We start from the raw sequence: 27,743 nt of genomic DNA, 5'->3' as shown, positions 1-27,743 counted from the left end.
TTCCAGTCCTCAAAGTACTTTCAAGTACTTTTCAATCTTCATGTTTTCACCAGGGATTACAAGTATATAGCAGTACCTTGGAGTTCAGACTGTAACTTGATAGACCTATGGTATTTCTTGGTTATTGAAAGTCTTTTGAGTGATTGCTGCTAGCATTTTTTTAAAAAAATCACATTTGTCTTTGTTGTATAAAAATGTATCTCTTGTGGGTAACCATGCCATGGTACATATGTGGAGGTCTGAAGACACTGATACTGTATGGGTCCTGGAGATGGAATTCAGGTCATCACACCTAGTGGCAAGTGACTTTACTGTCTGAGCCATATAACCAGCCCTTTCACTAACATTCTTGTTCAACAACTTCACTAATGTTGAATCAGCCTAACTGATTCAGTTATTAATGCTGTTTAGCACTAAATCTGTAGCTACGTATATACATGTACCTGGGCATGTGCTATGGTGCTTGGGGAGGACAACTTGTTCTCTCCTACTTTGGGTTATGGTGTCTTTATATTGTCATTGAGTAAGTGCCTTATCTGCTTAACATAATATTTTCTTGTTTACATATATCATATGGTTGTTGCAAAGATGCCACCATTTAAAGTGGTATAGGTAATGGATTGAGATTTGCAAGTTTAGTAGTTTGCAGTCAGAAGGAAATGAAAGATCTGCTCAAAGCTTGACCTCTCCATGCCCAGGTTTTCATGACAGTTCGAAATACTGATGTCAACTCCTATCCCTTCTTGAAGTGAAGCAAGAGCATATGGCTTTCTTTGTGGTGTCTCTGTTATACAGCTTGTGGTTTTATAGCCAGTAAATTGGATTGGATTTACATTATTACATTGCATATGATTCATAGTCTTCCTTCTCAATACTTCGCTCAAGTTCTTTATCTCATTCTGTTATTTCTTTTTTTTTTTTTTTTTTAAAGATTTATTTTATTTATTTATGTAAGTACACTGTAGCTGTCTTCAGACACTCCAGAAGGGGGCGTCAGATCTTGTTACGGATGGTTGTGAGCCACCATGTGGTTGCTGGAATTTGAACTCAGGACCTTCTGAAGAGCAGTCGGGTGCTCTTACTTGCTGAGCCATCTCACCAGCCCTCTGTTATTATTTCTTAAGGTAGTTCCTTGGCCAAGTGATGACATACAGTAAATAATACAGGGCTATGTCTTTAACCTCTTCTCATGGGTTGGTTTTCTTTTTTCATTTCTTATGAGACAGGATCTCTATGAAAGTAAGGTAGCTAATTGTATATCCTAGGCTTGAACTTTTAATAATTTATTCTTATTTATGTGCATTTGTGTTTTGCCTGCATGTTTGTCTGTGTGAGGGTGTCAGATCTTGGAGTTACAGGCAGTTGTGAGCTTCCTTTTGGGTAGAATTGAACCAGGATCCTCTGGAAGAACAGTTAGTGTCTTAACTGCTGAACAATCCCTCTAGCCCCCTAGGCTTGAACTGTTGATCTTCTTGCTTGAGCCTCTAAAATTCAGAAATTATAGGCGTGCAATACTATATCTGCTGAGCTTTCTTTTCTTAACAGACAACACTTAAAAAAACTTAATGTATATGTGTGTTTTGCCTGCATTTATGTCTGTTTACCATGCATGCCCAGTTCAATTGTAGGTAGAAAGAGAGTTTCAGATTTCCTGGAACCAGGGATGTTATGAAAGAACAACCAGTGACTACTCTTAAGGAAGGGATAGTTTCTAGGGCCGGGTATGGTGGTGCAGGTCTTTAATCCCAGCTCTCTTGAAGCAGAGGCAGAAGCAGGAAGAGTTGGAGGCCAGTTAGGACTGTACAGTAAGATCCTTTTTCAAGAAAGGAAGGAAGAGAAAAAGAGGCAGAGGAAGGAAAAGGAAAGGGTTTTTAATAGGTATATATTAATTATACAAAGTGGGTTTCATCAACTCTTCATAAATTATGTAATTTAGTCATACCTATTTTCTTACCTTCTTTTGTTTCCTTCTGAAAAATCCCCTTACTTCCCCAACTTAAATGTTGCATGCCTCTGTGCATATGTGTGAATGAATAAATTTCACCAGGGCCACTTACAGGAATATAGCATGAGGGATTATTTATTTCTAGGACATTTACCCAACAGTTTATGCCACTTAAGAAATGTCTTGCCGGGCCGGGTGGCGCAGGCCTTTAATCCCAGCACTTGGGAGGCAGAGGCAGGCGAATTTCTGAGTTCGAGGCCAGCCTGGTCTACCAAGTGAGTTCCAGGACAGCCAGGGCTATANCACTGCTACCTATCCAACCGTTCATGCTTGTACATTTGGTGTCTTCCCATGTCCAGCAAGAGCTATCATCCTTGTCTCTGCTGTGAAACTTAACATGCCTTTTTATCAGGACAAGGAAATTAGCTTTACACTTGCTTAGGATTGTAAACTATTACATTTCTACTGTTAAAAAAAAAAAAAAAAAAAAAAAAAAGTCTTTAACTTTATCATCAATTTCTTTAAATATGTATAAACCTTCAGGTTGGAGGAGGGGTCGTCTCTGAGCCTTTACCCTTTATAGGACAGGTTGTTGATGAGCCTAGTCTTAAGCAGATCATGTGAAGCCTTGATTACAGCTTTTGCTGTGTCTTCAGGATTGCAAAACCAAGTCATTGGGGGAGGTAGCATTTCACTCCCTTTCCCCTGTTCCCTCTTTTTTTTTTTTTGAATAAAATTATATTTATTTGTGTATTTGAGGATGGTGGTTCCAGGTATTGTTTAGTGTATGTTGAAGTCAGAAGACAACTTGTGGGAGTTTCCTTCTACCTTGTCGATTTCCAGGGGTCAACTCTGCTCCTAGGCTTGACAGCCGTGTCATTACTTGTGTGTGTGTGTGTGTGTGTGTGTGTGTGTGTGTGTGTGTGTGTGTGTGGTCTGTCTGTAGAACGGGGTGAGGAAGGATGAGAAGTGTGGGTTGGGGGGTGATGGCCACATTTAAGTCTAGGACAGAGTTAGTTCTTCCTGCATTTCATTTTAGATTCTAAGGTCTGAACAGCTCTGATGTTCTGTCTTACTGGCAGAAGAAAAATATGTTAAGCACACCATGTGTATTTAGCAATGCACATTAAAATAGCAGCAGTAGCTTTCTCAGTACATATCATCCCAACCTTCTGCAGTCAGTAACAAATGTGAACTCCTGTAGATCATCAACTTTGATCAGAAAGCAGTTGGTAACCTGTTTCACATACTGTTACTGTGTCAGTTAGCTCATCTTGACTTAAGATCCATAGCTGAGTGAGGCTCTCAATAGTCTTAGAACACAAAATACCAGCACTATGAGGACTAGGCAGTAAAAAGAGGAACTTCTAAGTTCAGTGCTAGCTTGTTTTTTTTTTTTTTTCTGTATTCTTTCTAGGATTATGGCAACTTCATTCATAGGGTTTAATTATCTAATTTTGTAAGTATGTTTTTTGGAGGATTTCATGGACCTTCATAACCATTGTGTAGTGAGACAGCACAGTTTTCTTGATTTTGGTTTTTCGAGACGATTTCTCTGTATAGCCCTGGCTGTCCTGGAACTCACTTTGTAGACCAGGCTGGCCTGGAACTCAGAAATCCACCTGCCTCTGCCTCTGCCTCCCGAGTGCTGGGATTAAAGGCGTGCACCACCACGCCCGGCTAGTTTTCTTGATTTTTATAGTGCTCTCATTGAGTCAGTTTATTGGCTCATGAACAAATGAATTATTCAATTAAACTTGCTTTACGTTATCATTTATATTATCAGACTTCATCTTACACATGCCACTTTCCATTTTGCAGTGTCACTTTCTCAGACTGTATGTGGTCAGTGCTTTCCTAATCTTACTGCTACTACTTGTTCTAATTTCTAATTATAGCCTAAGCTATTGAAATAAGAGAAGGAACTGGTAACTTTTTTTCAAAGAATCTAGTAAGTACTGGTTATTATTGTATATGATTTAAAAACAATGTAGCAGTAGTTTAGAGTAGTTTCTTGGGAATTTTATTCTAGGGTGCTAGAACAGCTTTCCCGAGCACTTTATATACTTTATACACTTAAAGTGGGAGATAGATAATTAGGATTTGAAGATAGTTTGTTGTTTGTTGTGTCTTTGAAACCCTTGCTTTCTTCACTGTTTTCCCTCCCTCCTCCTCTCCTTCTACCTTGTTCTTGTTTTACTAATAAAAAAATAGATTTGATAATATTAAGACCCTCGAAGGGGCTGGAGAGATGGCTCAGTGGTTAAGAGCACTGACTGCTCTTCCAGAGGTCCTGAGTTCAATTCCCAGCAACCACATGGTGACTCACAACCATCCGTAATGGGATCCAATGCCCTCTTCTGATGTGTCTGAAGACAGCTACAGTGCATTCACATATATAAAATAAATAAATGTTAAAAAAAAAGACCCTTGAGAAATAAAAAGATGCCCCTTTGCAAATGAATTAGTGAATACTACCTTCTGAATTGCAGGATTCATATCCTTGGCCATTCACATCATTAGCCATATATTTGCTGTTTTTGTTTTTTGAAACAGGGTCTCTACACAGCTTTAAGTGTCCTGGAACTCACTGTTTTGATCTGACCTGCCTTTTAAGTGCCAGTATTAAAGGTGTATGGCACAATGCCCTGCTGGTTTTTGTTTGAAAAGTAAAAACAGTTTCAGAACAAAAAACTAGCCAATATTTACTGTGCTAGTCATGGATCATCTCATTTGTCCATTAAATTTCTATGCAAGTAGAATTCTGAGATTATAGCTAGAACATGGACTGAATTGCTTGTCTAGTCTGTCCAAGGTCATAAAACAAAGAAGTCGTAGTGCTGAGATTCAAACTCAGGCCATTTTGAAATTGATCTTAAAGTGAAAATGTATAGCAATGAAGAGATTAAGAGAAAGGGATCTGTTACTGGTTTTGAAATATTAGTGTTTTGTGGGAGAAGGTCCATAGTACAGATCAATAGTCTTGGATTTGAATCCCACTTCTGTCATTTTAGCAGGTGATGATTGCTGGAAAGTTTATAAAATTTATTGTGAAATGGGCATAATACTTATTTAAAAAGTAAGTCTATATCTGCAGAGACTTATTTATATAATCCCTGGTATGTGGCTATCATAGATGCCACAACCATACTTACAACTGAAAGTAAGTACCTTCAGCAAACAGAGCAGTGCTTTGGCCATTGTGCAAATCTGTTTCTGCACTGTGAACACTCAGATGTTAGTTCAGTTACTACTGCCAGTTTTATGAATAACTAAGTGTTCAATTATAGATAGTATCTTAGTTAGGGATTTATTGCTGTGAAGAGATACTATGACTACGGCAAGTCTTATAAAGGAAAATATTTAATTGAAGTTAGCTTAACAGTTTCAGAGATTTGGTTCATTATTATGCTGGGTAGCCTGGCAGCACCCAGGCAGTAGGCCACCCCCATCCCCCCATGATTTATTTATTTAATTTATGAGTCCTCTTTGGCCATCTTCAGACACCAGAATCATGTCCTATTATAGATGATTGAGAGCCAACACTCCCTGTGGGCCTACCAGGGCCATTTTCTCTCAAACCACTACATGTAGTTAGGGCCAAACGTTCCTTTAATCTTATTTTGAAACTAATATTAATTCTTACAAGACAGGATTAAAAAAAAAACAATATGGCAAGTCATATATTCAGAATTTTAATGCGATTTTGTGTGTGTGTGTATGTGTGTGGTGTTGCTTAGGATTGAACTCAGAACATTATACATGCCGGGCAAGTGTTTTGCCAATATACTAAGTCTCTAGCTCTCTGACTAGCCTTTTTCCTTTTAGGTTTTCTTGAGTATTATTGTCTTGTCTTGTCTGTCTGCCTGTCTACCTGCCTTGCTTGTCTTTCTGTCTGTCTAGGCATATAAGTGTGAAGGCCAGAGGACAACTTTATAGAGCCAGTTCTCTTCAGGCTTGTACAGAAGTACCATTATCCAGTGAGCCATCTCTTTCTTTTTGTAATGAGTACACTGTAGCTGTCTTCAGACACACCAGAAGAGGGTATTAGATCCCATTACAGATGGTTATGAGCAACCATGTGGTTGCTGGGAATTGAACTCGGGACCTCTGGAAGAGTAGTTGGTGCTCTTAACTGCTCTGCAGCCCTAGATGATTTTTTTTTTTTAAGATCCTATCTTTGTGGCATTTTGTGAAGGGGGATAAATTAGTGCATGTTTAAAGTTTTTATTCAGACGGCAAGAGTTTTTCTATGCACATGTACAGACTTTTTTTTTTAAATCACCGTAGGCATTTCTTTTCTTTAGTCCTGTTTCTGTTACTATCATGTTATGTAGAAAGATATACACCTAACACTGCATTCTTAAAGGTTTTTTGCTTGTTTTGTTTTCTGCTTTTTGAGACAGGGTTTCTCTGTAGTCCTGGCTGTTCTGCAACTCAGTCTGCAGATCACAATGGCCTCAACTCTGGAGATCTGCCCATCTGCCTCTGCCTCCTGAGTGCTAGATTAAAGGCTTGTGCCACCTCCTTTTGACTCTTAACAGATTTTCAAGTGATACAAATTAAAGGTTGTTTTGCTATTTTAATATATATCCTGTAAATTTATCATCTCCCCTTTGCTTTTGAGTGTTTTTGATTTCTTGCGATATGTAAGTCAGGAGCTTTGGAAATAGCTGTGTTGCAGAGGTAACCTTGAATAAAATTTCTCTTTTTCAGAGACAGCCCAGGCTCTTTTGACCATAATACTTTGCATTTCCATCCCCACAAAACAAGGTTTATAGCATGTTCCACAAGTGGCTGGATTTTTGTTGTTGTTGTTGTTGTTGTTGTTGTTGTTTTTTGATTTTTCAAGACAGGGTTTCTCTGTATAACCCTGGCTGTCCTGGAACTCACTCTGTAGAGGCTGGCCCCGAACTCAGAAATCTGCCTGCCTCTGCCTCCCGAGTGCTGGGATTAAAGGCGTGTGCCACCACGCCCGGCCCGGATTTTTTTTTTTTTTTAATTTTAAAAAATGACAGAGATACCACCACTTGTCAGCTCTATTGCTGTCTCTTGTTACCAAGGATAAAGTCTTGAGAAGACAAAAGAAAGCCTAGGTGTGTGACTACATCAAGAAATTGGGATGAAAATAAATAGAAGAGCAGGATGGTGGTACATACACTTAGTCCCCAACACTTGGGAGGTAGAGGCAAATAGAGGATAGCCAGGGCTATATAGTGGAACAGTATCTTGAAAAACAAAAACAACCAAAAAAGAAATTCAAGAATTCTTAAGCCAGACTTTATTACTCAATTACATTTTAATGTTCTGATCCTTTTGTATTTTTAAGTGCCTAGTTATTCCACAGTTCATTTATTGAGAGATAAGTTATTTAGAAATAAAAATTTCCCCAAAGTTTTGTTTATATTAAATTTCACTCTGGCCATAGACTTTTGTCATTATGGCGTCTGATTTTTTTACTCATTCTTCAACTTTCCTGACAATAAAGATGATTTCTACTTGAATGAGCTGCAATTTTCACTTAGGAATAAAGAATTGGAGATAATTTTAAATTTCATATATATATATATATATATATATATATATATATATATATATATATATATATATATATGAATGAATGTGTGTGCGTGTGTAATGCAGCATAAGGAGTTGATGAGCATGAGCCTGGGGAGGTCAGAAGGCTTCCATGGAACTGGAGGGATCTGTCATTGAGTGTTGGGAACTGAATCTTGATTTCGGGCAAGGACAGTAAAACTTTATAATTGCTGAGTCATATCTCCAGTCCTCTTGATATCCAGAATTATTTTTTAGTTTTCTTTCCCCGGCCCTTTATTGGTGATTGTAAGAACTCAATAGTAGCCAAGACATGGTAGTGGTAGTGCGCTGTTTTAATCTCAGCACTTGAGAGACAAGGCAAATATCAGAATATCCGGGGCTACATTATGAGGCCCTGTCTTTGTGGCCCGTCCACCTCCCACCCAGTAGAGAATTTGTACTTTAAACAAATTGGCATATTTAAACCTAAAAATAAATGGAAGAGCCAGGAGTCTAGTCCCCAGTATTTGGCAGGCAGAGGCAGATCTCTTGAGTTGGAAAAGGTAATCAAGACCAAGTATATAATTGTTCCCTTGAAAAGCTCACATTCAATTAACATAAGTGGTCAGTCTAGTAGTAGTCACAGAACCTATCAATTTTGACTTTGGGGTCTTTTCATTATTGGAGTTCTTTGGTTAAATAGAGCCTATTACCTGGAATACTATCAAATATTGTACCATTGAAAAGAGGGGTTGATAAATGCGTTCATGACTTTTTAATTAAAAAATAATGGAATAAATTCTTGGTTATTTGAACTTTAGTAGCAGCTATCACTATAAAGGCATTAGGTAGCTTTTAGAGTAAATTTAAAGTATACTGGGTTGATTCCTCATTATGATCTAAAAATTGTACATTCCACTAATCTTTAGTTCTATGTTCATGGAATGGCATAAATGTTTTGTTCTCTCTCTGTTTTTGATTTAGCTTTATGTAAAGTAGCCAAAAATGTATGAAGGGGTAGTGTAAAGTTATAATGTGATTAAATTCTTGAAGTTCAGAATGTATACCAGGGAAAGCTCAGAAGCTGGAGGGAAAGGCTGGACTGCTACTGTAAGGTAAGGTTTGGGCAGGGTGATTGCTCAGATCCTTAAGAATTGAAGAAGAACTGGTAGTCTTTTAAAAAGAAAGGGTTCCTGTAGATTTAATTCACAATAACTTACAACTTTTCTAATTCCCATTTATAGGTTTAAGAAAGTCTACCAAGAAGCGCAGTGAGTCCCCACCTGCTGAGCTCCCCAGTTTGAGGAGGAGCACACGCCAAAAGACCACGGGCTCCTGTGCTAGTACCAGGTAATTAATTTATTTTTGAGCCTATAAGTTTTTATTTTAGCTTTGATCAAAATCTTCTAACATTACTGAAATTTACTTCTTAACATTACTGAAAATTTCCCTCCCTCTAAACCATCCCCTCTACTTTTTATTTATTATTTTATATAATTTCTCTACCTTCGTTTCCTCCTCTCCTTCCCTTTCATTGTTTATGACAGGATCCTGGTTTGTGTCCTATAGCCTGCTACTTTTTTTTAAATGTATATGTATATATTTTATGTATATGAGCACACTGTAGCTGTACAGATGGTTGTGAGCCACCATATGGTTGCTGGGAGTTGAACTCAGGACCTTTGGAAGAACAGTCAGTGCTGTTAACCGCTGAGCCATCTCTCAGGCCCCTAGCCTGCTACTTTTAATCTTTGCTTGCCTCAGTCTCCTCAAGTGTTGGAATTGCAGGGATATGCTCCACACCCAGCCCAGTTAATGTATAGCAATGCAATTTACATATTAAATAAAACTAATGGAATTACTTGACATAACTTTTTGCACAATTTTATTTTTAAAAATAACCCTCCCCCTACCCCTTGGTAGCCTTGGCTACCATGAAAATTACTGTAGGACAGGCTGGTCTTGAACTCACAGAGACGCACCTGTCTCTGGAGTGCTGCGATTACAGGCTCACATTACCATTTCTGGCCAACAAAACAAAACAAAACAAACAAACCCCCAAACCATCACTTTTTATGTTGGTCAGTGTAACAAATATATTCCATGATTCTAGTTATGTATAATTCCTATTGTACTAATTATCAATGGAATTAAAGAGTAAACTCAGACAGGTGTAGTTGGGTTGAGTAATTCTAAAACTTGGAGGAAGAGGCAGAGCTTGGTATACATAGCTAGTATCAGGACAGAAAGAGCTACATAGACTTTATCCCAAAGCAAGGCAAATTAAAAACATCAAAATGAAATCTCTACTTTCAAATCAAAGCCTTAGGCATAACATAAACCATGTTACTTTTTGAAATGTTTAAGCTTTTTTCTTCTTTTGCTAAGATGAGACATTTTACAGTTAATTCCTAGTATCTAGACAGTAGGTTCAGCTGGACCTAGTGATATGCTTCCTGTCACCCTGGTGGAAGATTTCTATTACAGTTACAATTTTGAAGTTGCTAGGTGTGGTGATGCACACCTTTAATCCCAACAGATGTATCTCTGAGTTTGAGGCCAGCCTGGTCTACAAAGGGAATTCTAGAATATCCCAGATATCCTAGAAACCTTGTCCCACCCCAGCCCCCACCCCCATGCCCTGGTTCCCACACACACATTGTTTTGTTTTGTTTTCTTTTTTCTTTTTTTTTTTAAAGATTTGTGTATTTATTATATGTAAGTACACTGTAGCTGTCTTCAGACACTCCAGAAGAGGGTGTCAGATCTTGTCATGGATGGTTATGAGCCACCATGTGGTTGCTGGGATTTGAACTCCAGACCTTTGGAAGAGCAGTCGGGTGCTCTTACCCACTGAGCCATCTCACCAGCCCCACACATTGTTTTCTTATTGTTTTTAAAATATTTAGAATTAGTGTAACTGAGTGTATTTGAGGTTTCTTAAGAATATCTTCCTGAGTTCTACAGAGCTTTTGGTTCATTTTGGGCCAGGTTTTTAATTAGAAAAAATAAAATCATTTCTAAAATTGTGTGTTCAAGCTGGGAGTGGTGGCCTGCGCCTTTAATCCCAGCACTCAGGAGGCAGAGGCAGGGGGATTTCTGAGTTCGAGGCCAGCCTGGTCTACAGAGTGAGTTCCAGGACAGCCAGGGCTANACAGAGAAACCCTGTCTCCAAAACAAAACAAAATTGTGTGTTCAATTACTGATATATGGAGGTGGCTGTATGGACTGAAACTGACTGATTCACCCCACCCTAGTAGGCAATTGTGAGTTTCTCCACAAATTCTGGGAGCTCGTAATTGATCCTTGATATCTAAAAGAACTCTTCTTAACTGTGGCACCAACTCTCCAGTCCCCTTTTAGTTTTACCCAGGGAGTATAGTCTGAATTTGCTATTTTATTTTAGTGTCATTCTCTTTTTCATTGCTTGCTTAGGGTGTACATGACCACTTGATCAGTGCATATAAAGTTACTTTTTTGTTGTTTTTTGTTTGTTTGTTTTGTGTGTGTGTGTGTGTGTGTTTGAGATAGGGTTTTTGTGTAGCCCTGGCTGTCCAAACTCACTCTGTAGACTAAGCTGGCTGTGAACTCAGAAATCTGCCTGCCTCTGTCTCCCAAGTGCTGGGAAGAAAGGCACGCGCCACCACTGCCCGACCATAAAATTGCTTTTTATGAAGAATTTTTATATATACTTTGATTATAGAAATACTTTTTATATAGATGGTCATGCTCTGTATAAGCTATCTAGCAGTCTTGGTTCACAACCTTGCCTGAATTTTTAGGGCTTTCTTGTTGTGATCTAATGAGCTTCTGTGCTTATTTCAGAGTAACAATCTTTGAGGGTAGCAACTTGTAAATACAGAATATTTAGCCTAGAGTACTGTAAAAAATGTTGGATAAATTTTGAGTAGGTTTTGAACAAACTTACTTATGAAGGAAACATTAATCTTTCCCACTCATGTTTAGCTTTCACTAAGAAACTCCTCAAGTCCTCAGGTAATTTTCATGCTCACTGAGTGCTCACTACCTGATTTTACTGGTGGTCTAAGACTTTTACCCTTAGGAGTTATCATATCAGGTAAATCAGGAAACTGTGTCTTAAGTATTTGTAATGTTGGTCATCTATTTCTCAATTTACCCTATCATTATCAATAAACTGTTAATGTACTTGATGATAAGGTGTGATTACTTTTTTTCCTATAGTGTATTCTGTTCCTCTGTCTTTCCCAGAGTCAAATCTTCCCAAGTCATTGATTGTTTATAAATACTAAGCCCTTAACTGTTTTTACAGTGTTAGGATATTTGAATTTAGATGATGTAGGTAAAAAGTATGGGCATGATATCCCTGTTATTTTGATCCTCCTATTGTTGCTGTACTCTAAAAGCCTTTGTCTATTGTCTGTGTTTGTAAATGAGGCTGTATTTTAAATGTGAATTTTTTTTTCTCTCCAGAAGGATCTGCTTTTTCATTTAGCTGAAAGTGTTTAAAATCATGCCTGTCTATAAAGATGACAACAGCTCCCAGTAATACAGAAGCCTGTATTGTGTGAGCTATAACTTGGAAGAATTTCAGATATACAATGTCGTAGTGATTTTTCTATAACAATTTTTTATTTAAAAGGGAGAAGAAACTGGCTTTGTACTCTGTGAATTTCAGCTTTGTGTTGTCTATACATTGCTCCTAGTGCCTTGGTAATGCTGACTATGACGACATTTTTCTGTTACAGTCGGCGAGGCTCTGGCCTGGGCAAGAGAGGAGCAGCTGAGGCCCGGCGGCAAGAGAAAATGGCAGACCCTGAAAGCAACCAGGAGACAGTAAATTCCTCAGCTGCCCGGACAGATGAAGCTCCCCAAGGAGCTGCAGGTATACTGGCACTTCTTAGCCCTAAAACAAACATATATTTTTGTTTGTTTGTTTCACAAATTTATCTTTGGATGAATTTTCTTGTTCTACATCCTAAGTAGGATGAAAGGAGGGGAGAGAATTACCATAGAGGTTACCATGAAACACTTTTATTTTTATGTCATAGATTGGGTGCTCTTGATTTGTGGGCTCATTTGTTGTTATTCTCAACCAGTCCATACATGTACTACTTTCAGAGGGATTTATAGTAAGGTACAAATTTTCTATTTAAGGTTTTTATATATTGGTTAGAATTGACTAATGATTGTTTCATTGAATTTAAATTCATAATAAAAAAGTAAAGATGTACTTTAATTGCTTTCTAAGCATGTAGATCTTAGCATTTTATATAAGCCCTAAAATTTTATTTTGTTCTGAAGCTACTTTAATAATATTTAGATTTTTATGGGCTTATTTTTATCTTAGATGGCCAAAAAAAGCATGTATTTTTATTCTTTTTGCTTTAAATATCTGTTCCCATTACCAAAATTGTGGCAAGTTTTAAAATTTTAAAATCTAGTGTGAAATTGCTTTTTCTAAGGAGAAAAAATACTGTAGTATTTTTTCATTGTGAACGTGTTTTTCTACAGTCATGCCACATCAAGATTAGTTGCAAAGCATAATGAACTAATGAACAAAGCACTCTCATGTAGTGTGATTTAATATTAGGATATACAGTAGTTTTCTCTCATGCCTATGGCTAGTCATAAATCATAGTTTGCTGGAAAGGTCTGGTTACCTACAGTTACTGTACTCTGTTTAGCTTAGTTTAATTTTGAAGTAATTTCTTTATCTTAATTTTTGAAAAAATTAGTGGATTTCTAGCATCTCTTCTATTGGAAATGAAATTTTTAAAAATCCCTTTCTTAACAGTTAATTGGTAAATATTTGGAAGAATACAAACTACTCATTTGCAAGCTCATTAAGGCTGTTGAAAATACACAACTTCTCCTTCCCAGTATTGAATATTACTTTCTACCCTTTCATTATTTATTTCAAGTTGGAATATGGAAGTGTGAGGCCAATTCTCAAATGAGTGACAGGAATGGAATTTCTGAATATATTGGTAAAGTTGATAGTTACAGTAATTACAGCAACACCTGTTCACTCTGCAGATGTGGCTTTAAACATTTCCCACATATTCCTATTGGATATTGAAAACAACCTGCTGAGGTGTGAGTTCTGTTACTGCCATTTTAAAAATGAGGGCAAACTGAGGCACACATTGGTTAAGCTTTCCCAGAATTCCAAGCTAAAATGCATGGCCTTTCAATCCAGGTCTTAGAAACCAAGTACATGGTACACCATTGTCTTCTCCCTAGGTATTAGAAGAATTTAATTTGTATGGATACATTTCAAGGTTAGAAAGGAGAATGTGGAAGGGGAATTTGATCTTCAATATATTATTGAGGATAAATGCTTCAAGGGAATATAGTGCGTTTTATTGTCATTCACATTTAAAATCAGTAAATAGATACTTGTGGGATGTTGGCTGTAGCAGAAGATACACATGGTGTTAATTGTTGTTAGAGGAGCATTTGGGTTTAATATGCTTTGTGGTGGGGTCCTTTATGGATAGTCTGGCTGTAAAATACTTCTAGGAAAATGTGCTGGGAAAATTTCTGGGAAAAATTTCTCTACCTGTAAAATACAGACCTAAATTAGCATAGAGGACTTATAGAGGGCTTATTTGTGGTCATTTCAACTACTTTTTGAAGTTAGTCTCTTGAATTTGAATACTGATGTTTGTAGTTGGTAGAAGACTCCTTTCAGAACAGTGAAATGGCAAGGAAAAATAGGCATGTTTTTGGCATTCACTTTTTATATTAAGAATTCCTAACTTCCAGAAATGATCAGGGTCATATCCTAGAAAGCATCTAGTTTTGTTGATCAGGGTCATATCCTAGAAAGCATCAGTTTTGTTTTTAACATGGCTGTACCTGGCTGTTTGCTGATGTCGGGTGGTGGAGTTGATGTCTTAAAGCAGGAAAACCTTACCATCACCAAAAAGTCGTTTTGGGTGTTGTTTATTGTGGTAGTCTTGGTTTTACTTTGTCTTGAAGTTAAAAGCGTATAAAGAGGATATAGTTTTATAGACAATGAAAGATAGGTTCTCACTGTGTATTGCTGGCTGGCTGGTATTCACTCTGACAGAGCTTACCCTGTCTCCTAAGTGTTGGTACTAAAGGTGGAAGCTACAATACCTAGTACCCAGTTTTCCTTTTCTAATTTTTTGAGACAGGGTTTCTCTTTGTTGTCTGTCCTGTAATTTGATCTATAAATGAGGCTAGCCTCACTCACAGAGATCTACCTGCCTCTTTGCCTCCTGGAGTGTTAGGATTAAAGGCATGTGCTACCACCATCTGGAATGTACCCGGTTTTTAATGCTTTTCTTTTCCTGATGTGCATTTTTTTTAATACTACAAATTATGTTATGGCTGAATTACCCGATGATGGAATACACAGTAAAGAATAACTGTGCTCTTTTTTTTCTGAGTACAAAATTTTATGACATACAGATCTTCCTATTGCCTCCTTTGTCTATACATATGCTAATGCTACTTGGCAATTTCTGGCAAGTGAAAATCATTCTGTAAGCCTTATAATGTTTTATCTTTCCTTTGTAAAAGGTTGAAGTGTTTATAAACTTGGCATTCTAAAATGGAATTCCTTTTTAAAATTTTTTTTGTATTTCTAATATAAAATCTGGGTTTTGACTGTCTCAGTTGATAGTCATATATTATATTTGATTATAGAGTACAGAAAAGGTGTATACCATGAATAAAGTTTTTGGGCTTGACTAATGAATTTTTGAGTTGACAGCTGTTGGTTGATTACATTTCACAAAACAACTGTCTCACTATTAATCAAGTTAGCTTAAAGCCTAGACTTATCTGAATACTTAATTTTGTAAAACGGTATGTAAATGTAACCCCATTGGACAACTGTGTCAGACTTTGAAAGAGTTACCAAGGGCTGTGGAGGGACTCGAGCTCTAGCTAGTGGAGATCCCCAGTACCTCTGTCAAAAGCTGGCTTCACCTTTTCTGTTTATAGAGCTGTGACCCCAGTACTGGCCCAAGGGAACATACAGTGAATTCCATGTTCACTGAGAGACACTGTTTTGGGAGTAAGCCAGGAACCAGTAGATGGAGAAATCTGATGTCCTCCATTGGCCCCCACTCATAGAAGGGCTGGCAAATAGTTCACTCTGTCTTGAGTGATAGCAAATTTTTTGTGACAATTGGCAACTCACCCTTTTGCAAAAGCAGAGTACCTATCCCTTTTTATAGAGTGGTTTTAGGGGGTGGATGGTGCTCTCATTTTGAATTCTATAATAGAATTTGTAACATCCTTTTGGTCTGTTTTTGTCTGTCCATGAGGATTTTACTAAGGCATGCCTTACTATCTGGGAGTCCTATCCCTGAACAGGCCTCTCTTAATTATGTTTCGCAAATTATATTTATTGATTAAAACCTTTGTGGAAATGTAATTGGTGTTTATTTTGAAATTTATCAGAAATATAGATATCTTTTAATCATTATAGATTCTTGGGGTAGTTTATGTTTAACTTTGTGTTTGCTTTCTCCATACTGTTAAAGCCACTTTAACAGGTTAGGTCTTAATTAGTACCTAAAATACTATTACTTGTTTATAGGACATTGGTATAATGACCATAACTGAATTTAAAATTCCAGCTGAAGGGTGTTTTTACTTCAGAGAATAGGAGTGAAACCTTGCTATCTGGGTTCTAACCTGATTCCTAGCTGGCATGAACACTTAAGTGATGAAGGCTTAATTTTTCCTGTGCATGAAGGATCTCTGTAAGCAAACATGTTGACAATTCAGCATGTAAGCATCTTAATGCTGCCTCATAAGTAGCTTTTGTATAGTGCAGTTTGTTTAGTCTTTTTTTTAATCATTTTTAATTTCAAAGTCTTTATCCTTAACAGTATACACAATAAGAAAGTATACATAAATAAATGCATACAACATTTCTAAAATGTAGAATTGGTGGCTGGCACATTGGCATCTTTTGCTTTTAAGATTTATGTATTTTTATGTGTATGAGTACACTGTCACTAACACACCAGAAGAGGACATTGGATTCTGTTAATGATAGTTAGGAGCCACCATGTGGTTGTTGGGAATTGAACTCAGGACCTCTGGAAGAGCAGTCAGTGCATTTAACCTGAGCTATCTCTCCAGTCCGCATTTTACTACTTTTAAACAGGATCCTCCCGCCCCTCTCTTGGGTGTGTGTGTGGGGGTGGTGGTGGTGGTGGTGTGCCCGCAGGCCTGCCTGCCTGTCTTTCCTATGATGATGATGAGCTTGCCATCATGCCCAGCTCAGAAGAGCTCTCAAAATTTATGTCTGTTAAAGACCTCTGTCTTTTTGCCTTCCATTCTGTCATTAGTAAGTAGGCTGAGTATTGCTAATGATGTAGTTACATGTAGAACAAACCTATGTATGAAGCTGTATAGGTCTAAGCATATACTTAGTGATTTAGCATACTAGTTTCTTCTCCTTTGGTTAGATTTATAATATCTGATGTTGTTAACTTAAACTGGTTTTGTTTCTGTTTTGGCTCATCTATGTTTTGTGTAGTGGAATCCTTCTGCTTCTTCATTCTACTTTGGCATCTTAGCTTCTCTTTTTCATATTTCATAGCAGTTCTTTGCACTTGTGTGTTAGTTGTAATGTATGTCTTCAGTATTTCATTTCAAAAGGAAGAGTGTATATGATCTTTTCACACTCTTGCAGCTAGAGAAAATAGATAAATGATTATTTACATTTCTTAAATAACAGCCTGACTTGATTGACTATGGCAGAGGAATCCAGGGAAAAGCTATTTCAAGGACATGAAGGTTGCAAATTTATGTTTATATAACTGCTGAGCTCTTCCTTTGCTCCTGAAGTTTATATGGCAGGGAGTTGTTGAATTGTTGAGTGTGTAGGAAGAGAGATTTAAACTTATTATAGTCTGTAAAGCTTTGGTTTTCTTTAAGGTAAGCCAGACAAAAGATTAAATGCTCCTCCTAATCCTTACCTTCCCCTTTCCCCAAGCCTCTAGTTCTGTTGCAGGGGCTGTTGGCATGACCACCTCTGGGGAGAGTGAATCGGATGATTCTGAGATGGGACGATTACAAGGTAAAGACAGCCATTGAGTTTGCAAGAAATGATTACCACAGGCTGCAGATAGTCCTATTCTTGACTTGAACTCAGTTCATTTATATTCTCTGAATATTGTCTAGGAATTCTAGGTATACCTGCACCTTCTGGGAAAAAAAATTTTTTTTTTTTATTTCTTAACTTGACGCTTTGGGTTCAGAGATGACCTGTCTGTCTTCATTTTTACTGTTTAACCAAGCAAAGCCTCATAGTTTTTCAAAAATCTTCACATGATTACATATAATTGGCTTTAGTAATAAATTACGAAGCACCTCAATATGTTGTTGTTCTCTAGTATATAAAAACATAAATCTAACAAGGTGGATTTTCCCTACACCCCATGTTCTTTTGTAAACTCTAGTTGGTTTTCTCTTTTTTAATGTTGTCAATCTTGTATTACATATACTCCATGTATGAATTAGGTGGGTTTGTACTTACATCTCAGATGATGGATTTTAATGTACTCCCAATGTAAGGGTTGCAAGAGACATTATGTGAAAGTTTCACATTACTTTAAAGTTTCTGAGATAAATAGCAAGTGTTTATAAAAGCTTCCCTATGATACCACTTACGAACATAGCTTTTCTTTGGAACTGGTAAAAGTGGTTTATGATTTTTCATGCTTCTGGACAGGGTGACCAAAATCTTTCTGGGAAGTAATGTTAATAGGAAAATGAGGCAAGGCTTCTTATTACCTAAAATACTTTATGATTTCCTTCAATAGTTCTTATCTGTGTATGTTTTAACTTCTCTCCAAAACTTTATTTTTAGAAATGGCATCGAGGTGTTTTAACTTATAATAACTAACTAAATTTGTGTATGTTTAAGGTTTTAGAAATGTAGTTTCTCGTAAAATTCATAGTGCAAAGTAACGTTGTGCTAACTCACTTGTGTGAGATGAATCAGTTCCTTGACATTTTTAGGGGAAGATCAGTTGCTTTAAATCAACTCAACTATTGTCCCCTTTTTTTCCCTTTAGCTCTGTTAGAGGCCAGGGGTCTTCCTCCTCACCTATTTGGTCCTCTCGGTCCTCGGATGTCACAACTTTTCCATAGAACAATTGGAAGCGGAGCAAGTAAGTGAATATTTTGCAATTTTTATTTCTCTGAATAATTATTGGTTATTGGTATATAATTTAGTATCTTTTTGGTTTCTTTCTATACTTTTAGTTTTGACTACCCAACTGAAATTTTAAAAATCCATATTAAGTATTTTAAAAGTTACTTAGAATTTAGATTTGTAGTTATATCATCTGACTGTACTGGTTTTTTTTTGTTCAAAGCTTTTTATGGTGTCACAAATTCATCACATAAGGTAGTGTTAACATGAACCCAATAGGAATGATTTCTCAGCAGCATTACTTCTCACCAGACTATCAGATTAATTATAACCCAGAGCCTACCTTCATGGTTGACCTAACAGTGACTAATACATAGTCTTGATTTATAACTGAAAGATTATCCTATAAGTCCAGTTAATGTTTTCCTTGACTTGCAATTAGTAATTTTTTTTACAACCTTGGTCAGCTTGGTAGCTGACTGATGCATCCCATCAGGCATTAATTGTGTGTGTGTGTGTGTGTGTGTGTGTGTGTGTGTGTGTGTGTGTGTGTGTGTGTACACATACACATACATGCTAGGACAAGTATGTGGAGGTCAGAGGGCTACTTTATAATTAGTCCTCGCTAACTTTATATGGTTATCAGACATCTATAGCAAGCATCTCTATTTGCTAAGCCGTCTTCCTTGCTCCTATTTTATTTTGTAGTTAAAACATTGCATTATAAGCCAGGTGTGATGATGCATACCTTTAATCCAGACTTGGGAGACAGAGACAGTCTACAAATTGAGTTCGAAGGCAGCCAACTATTACATAGAGAAAAAGTCAGTCTCTCTCTCTCTCTCTCTCTNCACACACACACACACACACACACACACACACACACACACACACACACACAAAACCCCGCATTACATTTTATATTTCTGTATCTGAAGCTTCCCTCTGTGCTTTCCTCACCCCCAAGCAAATACAACAACCCATTTCTAGCTTAATAGCAAGAAAACTTAAAAAAAACAGTGTGTTTTTGTTTTTCTACATCTCAGCGTAACACACCCTGACATCAAGTTTCCTTTTTGATAGTTCTGTGACCACCCAAACTTCATTACAATTCTGGGTCCTTGGGCCTCCCATTTCCTGTATACATAGGTGGACACTACAACACCTGCATTCCTGAGAACTCTTTTATTTATTTGCTACCATTTACTAGATGCTGGTATTATGCTAATAATATAATTAAGCAGAATTGTTTTCTACACGGAGCTACTTTGGACACAGGTAATACAATATGTTAAAAATGCAGAGAAGGAAAACAGTAAGAATGTAGGCCAACTGGGAAAGGAGAGAGGAAGCCTGTTTAGAGAAACTGCAGTGACATGAAGATTTCGTAGTACAAAGTACACAGATCCAAAGAAAGAATGCATACTGCATGGGATGGGGGCTGAGTTTGCATGTTTAGAAAGTAGAGCATTCACAGGGAAGTGTGGGTGTGATAGATTTTAAAACCCAAAAGGTGGGCATATCTACCAAGCCATGGAGGGCCTCGGTAGGCTAGCTACAAGGTTGAAGGATGAGAAAACATTTTATAGTTTGGAGGTGGGGAATGGCATGATGAGGATAAAAATTAAATACAACCCCAGGCCATAGTTGAGAGCTTAACAGTCCTCAGCAGGTACTGCTTCATTTATATCCTTACTCTTCCCCTTCACACTGAAAGCTAATAGGCATCTGCATATATTTTAACTTATATTTAAAAATAAGCAAAGTCATTTAAAAAGCTGAAGATAATAATGTGATTATGTTTATCAAATATTACTATCCTAAAAGCATTTTAAATTTTATTTTAATATGGATTCATATATTGCTGTCAGTTAATATGCTTTTTGTTTTTGTTCTATAAATTTTATTTTGCCATTTCATTAAGTTGAAGATTGGGACGAAAAGTTGTGTCAGGGCTTTGTAAGTTTGTTGACACTGAAATCCCATATTTAGCTGGTGTAATGCTTGCATGCCTTACTAATTTTTATTATTTCTGAGTGCTTTGCTTGCATGTATGTCTGTGTACCCTTTGTATAACTGGTGCCTACTGAGGCCAGAAGAGGACATCAGATCTTCTGGAACTGAAGTTACAGAAGGTTTTGGGCCACCGTGAGGGTGTTAGGAATTGAACCTGGCTCATCTGGAATACAAGTCAGTGCTGTTAAACACAAAGCTGTATCTAGCTCCATATCCTGCTCCATATCCCATGTATAGTATTTGTGGTATGTTGCCTGTCCTTGTGCATGTGTATGCATATATGTTTGTGTGATGGGGTGGGGCTCAGAAGCCAGCAAAGGGAGATGGGTCCCATAGAGCTGGTGTTACAAGTAATTGTGCTGCCTAATGTGGATATTAAAAAATGAACTGGGATCCTTTGAATATCAGTGATAGCTTTTAACTGCTGATTCATTTCTCTAGTTCTTAGTCTTATGCTTAATCATATTATTCCCTGTGGTAGTTTGAACTGAATTACTAACAATAAAAAATTAAAACTTTTAATTATATAAGTAAATTGTTAACACAAATACACAATTAGGTTATTGTTACCATGTTTATTAATAGTATCTAGCATCAAATTTCTGCTAAGATATTCTGTACAATATTCAGTTACTTTTAGTGGCTGCTTTACATTTGAATTTGTTTTAAAATTCATTTTGACTTCATGTATGAGTGTTTTCCTGCCTCCACATATGTGTGTATACACACACACACCCCCACACACACACCATGTGCATGCAGTACCTTCAGAAGGCTCAAGAGGGTGTCATATAACCAGTGGAGCTATAGTTAGTGTTGGGAATTCTGGGAATCAAATCTACTCTTAAAGAGCAAGTGTTCTTAAGTTCACATCTCTATACCTGGATTTGATATCCCCCACCCCCACCCCAATGAGAAATAATCACTCAAAATGCTAGCTTTTTTTTTTTTTTTTTTTTTTTTTTTAATTGTAATGATTGTAGTACGGGTGACATGTCCAGAGGCAGCTTATGATCCATGAGTTTGATGCTTGGAACCTACATAGTGGAAGGAGAGAACTGATTTCTGTAAGTTGTCTTCTGACTTCCATATGCATGCCGTGGCATGCCTGCACAGGCATACTCTGTTGCATTCATGATAGAAACTTAGAAATATAAACACACATACAAAGAATTGTATAATTTCTGGTTGTCCCCTGACAAACTGTAAAAACTCAATTGTCAAGGTAATAACAATTACAAGGTGGTAGCATTTTATATCATCAAACTATTAAATAATTTAGTGAAAATACATAAAAAAGATGACTTTTCACTTTTGTTTGATTACGTAGGATAGTTGAGATTATTTGCCTAGTTTAAAAGACAGTGGTTTTAGCCTCCTTAAGTTATAAGGGTTTTTTTTCAGGAGATGTGGTTGTGGCTGGGGACACATTTCATTGTAAACAGTGCACTCGCACTTGTCCCAGTTATTAAATGACAGTTTTAGTGGTTTTCATTGATGTTTACATTGTCCCATTTGATTATGGGATCTTTTTGAGGTTACTTTGTAATATTTTGTTTGTTTTTTTAATATAGAGTCTCTGAGGTGCCGTGATTAAAGACAGGGCATAGCCATAACCTGACTACATTCTAATCTGTAATTAAGATAAATATTTTTAAAACAGTCAGTCTTCACTGTCTGGCTTAGGTTAATTTATACCTTATATTATAGTGCAGACTGGCCTTGAATCTGGCATTCTGAGCCTTTTTTGGTAGTTGCTTTATAGTATGAGAAAATGAGCCAAATTCAGCCAATTTGTATTCCCTCTTGTCTTAAATTGGGCATATTGACAGAGATTCCTGCTTTCCTATGAAAACAGGGTTGAGTCAAATGATAGAAGTATACAAAGTTTTGCTAGATACTGTAAATTCCCCACTGCCTTGTATTTCACGCTTATGTGTAACACTAGTATAGTGTGTCACATTTTGGGGATTTTACAAAACTTAAGGTGAGAATTATTGACTTACAGTTTAATATTCATCTTGTATTTTAATTTTTTTCTTCTATTGTGTGTTTTAATGGTTACTCTAGAGATTATTGCACATAGCCTTTGTTTATTATTTCTTGCCTTGTTTTAATATTTTGTCATATTCCAAACAGTTGCAAGAATTGCAGTAGTTAAGTTCCTGGCCTCTTTAGTATTACTGTTTTATCATACATTTGTTAGAGTTTTGATAATACAACAATTGTTTTAGAAGTAATGTAAAAATGTTTATTTTTCCATTGTGCTTAAATTTTGCTTACATGATTAATTTCCAGCTGAAGGGCCATACTTCATAGGAGTTAAGAGTGACCAGTAATCATTTCTGTTTTTGTTTGAGAAATCCTTGTCTTGAAATTTTCTTAGACATAATATTCTCAATCAGCACTTTGTTTCTTTCTGATTACTATAGTTTTATCTTCACTAAGCTTTTCATTTGACTTTTGTATCCTTTTTGTTTTAGGATATTCTTTTGTTTGTGGGTTGGGGTGGGGGTGGGCATCATGATCGTGAGGTTGAGGGAGAGTGCATGTGTTTTTAGGTTCTCTGTGTAGCCCAGGCTGGCCTTGAACTTACTGTCACTGTGCCTAACATCAGTTTTATTTTTCTCAAACTTGTTTGCTGCCATCTTTTGTTACCTACTTGCTCTGTAGTGAGTTGATTTCCAATACTGTGTTTTTCAGTTCTAGGCAATTCATTGATTATTTCGGATTTCTATGTTGAAATGTTATAGTCCTCCCCCTGCCCCCTTTGTTGGTAGTGTTAGGGCAATTGAGCTTATGTATTGATGAGCCATATTCCCAGGCTGTTGCTTGAATTTAGATCATCACATTAATATTCTAGAAGTGTTGATTTTTTTTCCCCCCTAAATTCTTAATTCTGTATCCCGATTTTTTTATCAGTTAAGTCTATTAATTGTTTTATTATGTATTTCTAACATTTTGTATAAAAGAGCTAAAATGGCCTGACCAGATAACTTCTGGTAGTTATTTTCTCTCTTTCTCTTCCCAAAACGTAAAATGTTAAGAGTTCCACAAACTATTATCCAGGACCATACCTAAGTTTTTATTTTGTTTTCTTTTAAATGTTTGCATGGGAGTTAATGTGAATGTCAGAGGACAGCTATCAAGAGTTGCTTACTCACTCTACAGATTGAGCTTAATTTGTAGGTTGTGAGGCTTGGGTTGTGCCATCTCACTGGCATGCTTATTTTTATGCAGCCTGAGAACTAAGAATGTTTGGAAATATACTAGAAAGAAAACCTGAAGCATCATATTTTAAGTTCCAAATTAAGTGAATTTCAATGTTCTAGTGGATCATGGCCATGTTTATTAGTTTTGTTCTTTCTACTTTGGAACTATAGTACCAGAGTCAGAGGTGGATAACTGCAGTGGAGATCATGTGGCCTGCAAAGCCTAAAATAATTATTGTTTGGCTCTGAATCAAAAATCTTTCTCCAGTGTTGGTCTGTGGCTATGCAGAATGTTCTTGAAATCCTCATAATGATAAGGGTGAGACTAGTTATGGCAGTACTCCTGTTTCCCCTTTCCATCTCCGTTGCTGTCTGAATTGATAGTACAAACTGCTGGTGGCTTAACAAGAACCAAAGTAGGACCCTCCCATTTTCCTCAGTTAATCCATTACATTGCCAGTACCTGCCCGAGTACTTTTACTCAGTGCTGCTGAATTAATTCCTATTTTTCTTTATGTTGACTTTGAAAAAGCAATCATTAACAGGATTGGTTCTCCACTCCTAAATTAATATTTTTAATCTTTGTGACAAAATGTGGCACAGTTCTTCCATATACTTGATTTAAGCATAGGAGTAATGTCTCCTGTTGTTACTAACATGATGTTAAAATGACTTGCTAGATACATAGTAATATAGCTTTTGTTTTTGTTTTGAGAAAAGGGTATTTTTAATATTATGTATAACACATAATACTTTAATTTCTAGACATTAAAAAGTTTTAATTTGTACCACATTTTAAAAATAACTACACTTAAGTTTAAGAAACAGTGCTGTGGGTGGTGATTGCTGCTTTTATTATATTTGTTTTGTGGCTTTACAATGTGAGAGGTTGGCCTAATCCATGCTGGTCACATAGTGCATACCATTGAGCCCCCTAACTTAATTGTTTAAGAGTGTAAAATGATCTTATATTCTAAATCTACTGATCTATTACTTGGATTATGACTTTGGTACTTAGGATATGGCCATTGTCTTACTGAAGTTCAGACTTATCATATATCTTTATATAATTTCAATCTCACTGACTCTTAGGATTGTTGGCCTCAGTGTTTATGAAACACTCGCTGCATGGCGCATTTGCTAGCATTTCTCTCCTTAGGTGATTGTGTTGCCGAGACAGACTTGGTGTATAGCATTTCATCCTTTTTAGATGAGATTAGGAATTACTGGTAATTCCTTTAATTATTAGTTAATGCCTTTAAAAAACTTATATATTATTTAAACACTAGTGATATACCTGATGAACTGATACTAATAGTTAATTTTAGATTTAGAATTTTTGTTTTTCTGAACATGTTTGTGAATTATGTTTTCAGTGGACTTTTAAATATAATTATAAGGTGGTAGGCCCAGCATATATTTAGTTAGTTGTTTAGTTTGTTATATACAGTAGAGAAAACAAGTCTTCCAAAAGATCACACATGCCTTTTTGAGGTTTATGCCATTGAACCTAAATTATTGTTAGAAACTGGGTTTGATGTAAATTTTATATATGTCAAAAGTTATTTTCAGGCAGCTCTGATTCCAGTTTTATATATTTCAAAACTTAATAATAAATGAGTTTAAAAGTCTTGAATATGGAAGCATCCATGAAGTGATAAAACACATTTGTAGATTTTACTCATTTGTTTACTATGCTGGAGATTGTACCCCAAGCCTCAAATACTAGGCAAACAGCTATGCCCTCAGCGTTGACTTTAGTTTTGAGCACTTTCTTCACTCATTATTTGCACAATGGAATTGAGGCTTAAAAAAGGAACCACTCTAGTAGCCAGCATCTCCTAATGTAATTAGAGCTATGGAGGTTGGCTATTTTTATACAGAGTATCTCACATCTTATGCATTATTCTACCTGTTTTAATTTTGTTTTCCCCTTCTCACTTTTTTTTTTACTTAATCCACATGTGCATATTTAAATAAATGTAATACTCTTTTGACACCTGGACACCATAGTTAAACAACTTTGTACTCACTGCCTACATTTCTTTGAAAGTGTACTTATGGGAAAGTTGTTAGTTTGTGGTTAGTTTTGCTGCTAAAATTTAAGTCAGTTTGTTTCAGTTGAAGGCAGACAGACACCAAGTAACTTCAATCATGTTAAGGATGAGCAGATGCAGCTAATTCTCCCTTGAGTGTTAGTGTCATAGGCCTATCTTTGCTTATAGATACTTTCCTTTTTTCCTTCTTTTCTTTGTTACCAGAGTAGGTATTTATTTAAAGTTTTCTGTCCTATATGCCTTTTATTTCTACATTATTTGACAAATTTGTTTTGAAATATCTCAGAATTCTAATTAGCCATCTTCCTAGATCATCAATTTTAAAAAGATTAACATTTTTTTCCATGTATTTGTGAGTATTTTTTGCATATGTCTGTCTGTGCACACATATGAACACCTGAGGAGTACAGAAAAGCTGTTAGATTCCCTGGAGTTGCATTTATATCCATGGTTGTACACGCTGCCTGGCATGGCTGCCAGAAACAGAATTGAAGTCCTCTGGAAGAATATTATTATTAACTGCTGAGCCATGTCTTCTGCTTTCAGTGCTTAAAAATAATGTCTTCTTTTCTCTTGAAGGTTCTAAGGCTCAGCAGCTTCTTCAAGGACTACAAGCCAGTGATGAAAGTCAACAGCTTCAGGCAGTCATTGAAATGTGTCAGTTATTGGTCATGGGGAATGAGGAGACACTAGGAGGGTTTCCTGTGAAGAGTGTTGTTCCAGCTTTGGTAAGCATGCCATTCTTCTATTGGCTTACTTTGCCTATCTACATACTGGACAAAAATATACTCTTTCTCAATGAGCTGCATACCCAGCTTGAGTTTGTAAATATTTTTGTGCTAATTTTTTGCTACTTAATTGCTATTAATTACCTACATGGTTTTTAAAGTTATTCAGCCCATCAGTAATGCTTTGATACTTCACTGTTTAAAACATGTTAGGCCTTTTATTTCACTCTCTGAATCTTTGGGGCAGTAATAAACTAGCTTACTTTGGTTTATCTTCCTAGTTGAGAAAGATTACTTGTTTGCTTTGTAGGCTGGGCAGTACACCATTATCTTTATGTAAAAGATTTATAGCATAGTTTATTTCTGAAAAATAAATACTATACTTTCTTAGATATCTAGGATCTACAAGCGAAGGTTAGGAAAGTACATGACATGGTCTCATTTGGTCACAGCCACACAGTATGGACAGTTGGTATTTCATTTCTGGTGTTTTGCATTAAGTCTTGTCAAACACAAAGGGTCTTAAACACAGCCATCACTTAGCATATCTTTTTTTTTTTTTTTTTTTTGGAATGGTTTGGTTTTGGCAACTATTTAGTGATAAAGCAGGGTTTTTTTGCCTTTTTACTAGCTGAACATTTGAGAAAAGGGCCTTGAGTGGGAATCTTTGACCACATTGGCCTGGGGGCATGTCTGGAGTTGCCTTGGTTACATTAACTTACTTGGCAAGACCAAGGGCTCCACTATCCCCTTGGCTGTAAATACAGAGATAGTACCAAACAGAAGCAAGTATGTATAAGCACAATAATTTTTCTGTTTTCATTGTTGATTTGTTTGGCTGCTTCAAGTCCCTGCTTTGACTTTCTGGAAATGATGTATTTTATTCTGTACTCATTACCTAAAATGAACTCCTTCTCTACATTGCTTTTTTGGGGGGAGGTATATTATCATAGCAACAGAAATGAAATTTAAGAATTGACATTTGCATTTATGGTCATACATATTTCCTTTGGTATAAGGGAATGTGTTAACAGCTGATTGATTTCGTCTTTTTGATTTGTTTTCTGTAACTATAAAGGGTCTTTCTGTATAGCCCTTGTTATCCTGGAACTT

The 27,743-nt window shown here is 36.5% G+C and overlaps 1 protein-coding gene across 20 annotated transcripts in view; it reads left to right on the top strand.

The window, feature by feature from the left end:
- Trip12 (thyroid hormone receptor interactor 12) overlaps positions 1 to 27,743 on the top strand; it is a 119,025-nt gene that overhangs the window by 46,274 nt on the left and 45,008 nt on the right. For 19 of the 20 annotated variants that reach the window (XM_029538456.1, XM_021199402.2, XM_029538462.1 and 16 more), the window contains 5 exons: positions 8,728 to 8,833; positions 12,211 to 12,347; positions 17,454 to 17,537; positions 18,538 to 18,633; positions 26,482 to 26,630. In XM_029538456.1, coding sequence (XP_029394316.1) covers positions 8,728 to 8,833; positions 12,211 to 12,347; positions 17,454 to 17,537; positions 18,538 to 18,633; positions 26,482 to 26,630 — 572 coding nt within the window. The remainder of the gene's footprint in view (positions 1 to 8,727; positions 8,834 to 12,210; positions 12,348 to 17,453; positions 17,538 to 18,537; positions 18,634 to 26,481; positions 26,631 to 27,743) is intronic. The other variant, XM_029538459.1, reaches the window with a different exon arrangement.

The sequence above is a fragment of the Mus pahari genome, chromosome 5 (genome assembly GCF_900095145.1).
Source record: "Mus pahari chromosome 5, PAHARI_EIJ_v1.1, whole genome shotgun sequence".
In the NCBI taxonomy this organism is placed as follows: Eukaryota; Metazoa; Chordata; class Mammalia; order Rodentia; family Muridae; genus Mus; species Mus pahari.
This window is presented reverse-complemented; position numbering and strand designations above follow the sequence as displayed.